The 3,782-nt window shown below is 35.7% G+C and overlaps 1 protein-coding gene across 3 annotated transcripts in view; it reads right to left on the reverse strand.

The window, feature by feature from the left end:
- tmod4 (tropomodulin 4 (muscle)) overlaps positions 1 to 3,782 on the reverse strand; it is a 19,598-nt gene that overhangs the window by 3,676 nt on the left and 12,140 nt on the right. For all 3 annotated transcript variants that reach the window (XM_015035168.1, XM_015035169.1, XM_015035170.1), the window contains 5 exons: positions 2,054 to 2,146; positions 1,812 to 1,942; positions 1,513 to 1,620; positions 1,090 to 1,233; positions 838 to 982 (listed from right to left, as the gene is read on the reverse strand). In XM_015035168.1, the coding sequence (XP_014890654.1) occupies positions 838 to 982; positions 1,090 to 1,233; positions 1,513 to 1,620; positions 1,812 to 1,942; positions 2,054 to 2,146 (621 nt within the window). The remainder of the gene's footprint in view (positions 1 to 837; positions 983 to 1,089; positions 1,234 to 1,512; positions 1,621 to 1,811; positions 1,943 to 2,053; positions 2,147 to 3,782) is intronic.

Below are 3,782 nucleotides of genomic sequence, written 5' to 3' on the forward strand. Positions count from 1 at the left end.
TTTTTTTTTTTTTTTTTTTTTTTTTTTTTTTTTTTTTTTTTTTTTTTTTTACATTTGCATAGCCAAAAGGACATATAGAAGCTGAAATATATACAAACATTTGTAAATGTCCCTTTACAAGTTCCATAACAACAAAAACCTTCTGGATTTACTCTAGGTGGTTATTTGATCAGACTCAGCATTTACTTTTTTTAGGTTTAAGGTCAGGGACAGAAGCCTAAATGTTAGACTACTTTATTCATTTCAAAACCAGTTTTGATGTATTTGGAATTGTAATGTTAGCTGATTTTGCCTCAGCTTTATTTGTCTGGTACGTCAGTTGAGAGAAAATTAATTAAAACATTCAGGAAACGCCAAAGCTCAAGCTACTGTAAACTGAAAATGACAGAAATACCAGTTTCATGTTCAAATTAGATGTTTGGAGGAGCTTTTGAACAAGATGGAGCTTTAATCTGTTTCAGTACCAGAGCTGTTGGTTCATTGCACAAGATGAACGGAATAAGAAATGACTTCCAACTTCAGTTCAAACAGCAGCTACATGGCTAATGTTCTGACAGGACAAAGATCCCAAATGGATCATAAATGAGATATATTAAAGGGCATAAACTAATCCAATAAAAATATATTAAGTGAAATTGTTTGTTGTATGATCATCCCAAATAATGGTTCAAATACATTATTAAAAGCCAAAAATTATTTTTCCAGACATGCAGGACCAGGATGTGTATGTAAGCCACTTTCAAGTGTTCCTGTTTGCCTGTGATCTATTTTTGATTACCAAAGCAAAACCCCAACAATTCATGTTGTTCTGTTCTGAGCAGACGGGGCAGTACTCACTCATGTCATTGTTTCTTGTAATGGCCATGGCGGCTCTGGCGCGGGGTCCCTGCTGGTTGAAATGATAGCCAAACTTAAGAATGCTGGAGTTGTTTTCCAACATGGAGGCAATCTCCATCTCGACTGTGTCTCCCAGCTTCTGCCTCTGCATAGAAGAACGGGAATGGATTCATCTTTTGCTGTTTTTTTTAATGATACTAGTTAGACTGACTAAATGCATTGCTTGAAAAAATGGCCACATGTGTTTCCTACCTGGTTGTCAATCTTGAGCTCCACCAGTGTGGCATTGTTGGCCATGGCTTTAATGATGGCCATCATGCCATCTGAAGTAATAAAATTGGACTCAATGTTAAGACTCTGCAAGCTGGTGTTCTCCTGTAGCATCTCAGCACATGCCTGGAAACAACAACACACATAATATGATCACATGCTCTACGTTTACATTATATTTTTTGTTTGACAGACAAAAACCTTACGACAAACACTTAAAGGATGCTGATTTTTGAATAGGGAAATATTTTAATTTTATTTATTTAACACCGCAGAACTGCGTAAAGTACATAGTAAGAAATATATCTAATTTATAAAAAAATAAATGAAGTCATAACACCAAAGTCTTAAACTTTTTTTTTTTTTTTTTGCTGTTACTGTTAATAAAAACACCAATGTACTCACATAAGCCACAGGGTCATTGCTACGAGTTGCAGCAATGCTTAGAACCTCTACATGGGAGTTCTCCTTCATTGCGTCAAAGACCTCCTTTAGTGTTGGGATGGGAATGTCCTACAGGTCAAAAGGTTAAATCAGTAGTCTTTATTTGAGCCAGCTTTAAATTACTTAAACTAGTGTGTTGTGGCACTTGGTGACATGACAAATGTTTGGCAAAAAACATTTTTTTTTTGGGGGGATGAAGCAAAAAATGAACTAAGTAGCAGATTTTTGCTATTCTTGCTGTAATGCACGCCTGAAACTACCTTGATGTTGTTCAGGTTGACCTCAGTCAGAGAGCTGTCATTGTTGAGGATTCTCTCGAGGGTCTCCTCCACATTGGTGGGGTTTGGAGGTTCTTCAGGGAAGCTCTTGAATGGATCTGGTTTCACAACACCTGGATGCGACAGGAAGACACAAGTGAGGCTAAAGAGATGCAGAGTGAAATGAATCTTGATTATACAGCACTATTGAACTAATCTGCATTTCTAGAATGAGTGTCACTCACTGTTGATGCCCTCTGTGTTGGCGATTGTGCCTGTGGTGCCCAGAGCATCGTAGTACTGCTTGTTGCTCATCAGAGTGTACATTCCAAGGATGGCTGCAAGGAGAGGAAAACTATCACTACACATCTGTGTCATGGTCACTGCTGAGATATACATGCCACAGCCTGCTTTACAGTCCATTTTCATTTTTAAATCTGTGCTGCTACTGTGTCCGAAGATAAGTTTTTACACACTGGTTTGCTGGTAAGCCAGATTTTTATTTCCTTCTGTTGTTCTTTTGGATTTAAAACCTAAAGACTTCTGGATTCTGTGCGTGTCATAATGAAATGTAAGCTTCTTTGCATGTTTTTTGAAAGCAAAAAAATATTGTTTTATTTCTACTGAGTTTAGTAGGGACCTGGATGTCCTATCAGAGTTTTGCAAGGATGGATGGATGTTAAATTCACATTTGACAGGATTTGTTAAATCATATGCTAAAAGATAAATGACAGTACAAAAGAAAATTGTAAGCCACATTCATACATAAAATAAATTGAAGAAAAAGAATTAAAAACAATCTGCCTGTGATGATATTTAAAATGAATATTTCAAAGAGGATGTTATTAGTTAGCATATACTTCTTAGCAAGAAATATATAGACATATTTTTTGTAAATTTGGCCTTATTTTACACCATTTTATTATTATTTTTCTGTTTTTAGACTTTTGTTCATCTTAGTTTGAATATGGATGCCTCTATTTACATTTACTTTGCTGTTACTAAATTTCTCCACTGTGGGACAACAAAGATATTTCTAATCTAAAGATATAAAACAGTTCTCAGAAACATTGGTTCTAAAACTGATCTTTAAGTATTTTTCAGTTTAAACTGTATTTTTAGATTTTAAAAAGAAACATGAAACAAAACAAACAATTTTCTCATTTTCTCACACCTTTTGCTTTGGAATCAAAGGCTCAGTTTTCCCAGTGAGTTTGTGTTTGTGAAATAAACACAAACTTCTTTAAAGTTTGTGTTTGTGAAATAAACACAAACTTCTTTAAAGTTTGTGTTTGTGAAATAAACACAAACTTCTTTAAGAAGTTTGACCTACTTTTGTAGTTAGTAACAATAATTGATGAGGCTATTAAATCCTCTAAACAACATCCAAACAACTGTAGTCATTAGGTGAGAAGTACCATATTTTTGCTGATATTCAGTTTAAAACCATGCAAGATGTAGTACCACAATTTCAATAATGACTTAGTGTTTATATTTGATATTTATATTCCTTGTGAATAAGCACCATATAAATAAGCTGAAATCAATTGAATCATGTACCTGGCAACAGTATTTTTCAAAATAAAACGTTTTATAGATCAGTACTTAAGGATCCATAATTTACTTAAAGGTGAAATGAAAGTAAACGTATTTTACCCGGACTTTGCTGTTTCTTTGCTGCTATTACAGTTTGTCACCAGCAGGAGGCAGACTGTTTTTTTTTTTGTTTTTTTTTGTTTTTTTGCTTGGTCTTGTAAACTGCCAGCACCCATCTGATGTAGAAGCCAACTGCTGTGACAGCACCCACCTCCCCTCCTGACCCGGAGAGGGGAACCATGGGAAGGGCCTTGAGAGAAAAGAGAAGCCAGGGGGGACAGCTGCTAGTTAAGGGGGCAGGGATTTCTGGGAGTGAGATAGAGGTGTTTCTGGCCATTAACACCTGGACGTCATCCAGTTTGGCCCTGACAATAACCC

Source organism: Poecilia latipinna, unplaced genomic scaffold (assembly GCF_001443285.1).
Source record: "Poecilia latipinna isolate Pla-1442-1.1 unplaced genomic scaffold, P_latipinna-1.0 Scaffold327, whole genome shotgun sequence".
In the NCBI taxonomy this organism is placed as follows: domain Eukaryota; kingdom Metazoa; phylum Chordata; class Actinopteri; order Cyprinodontiformes; family Poeciliidae; genus Poecilia; species Poecilia latipinna.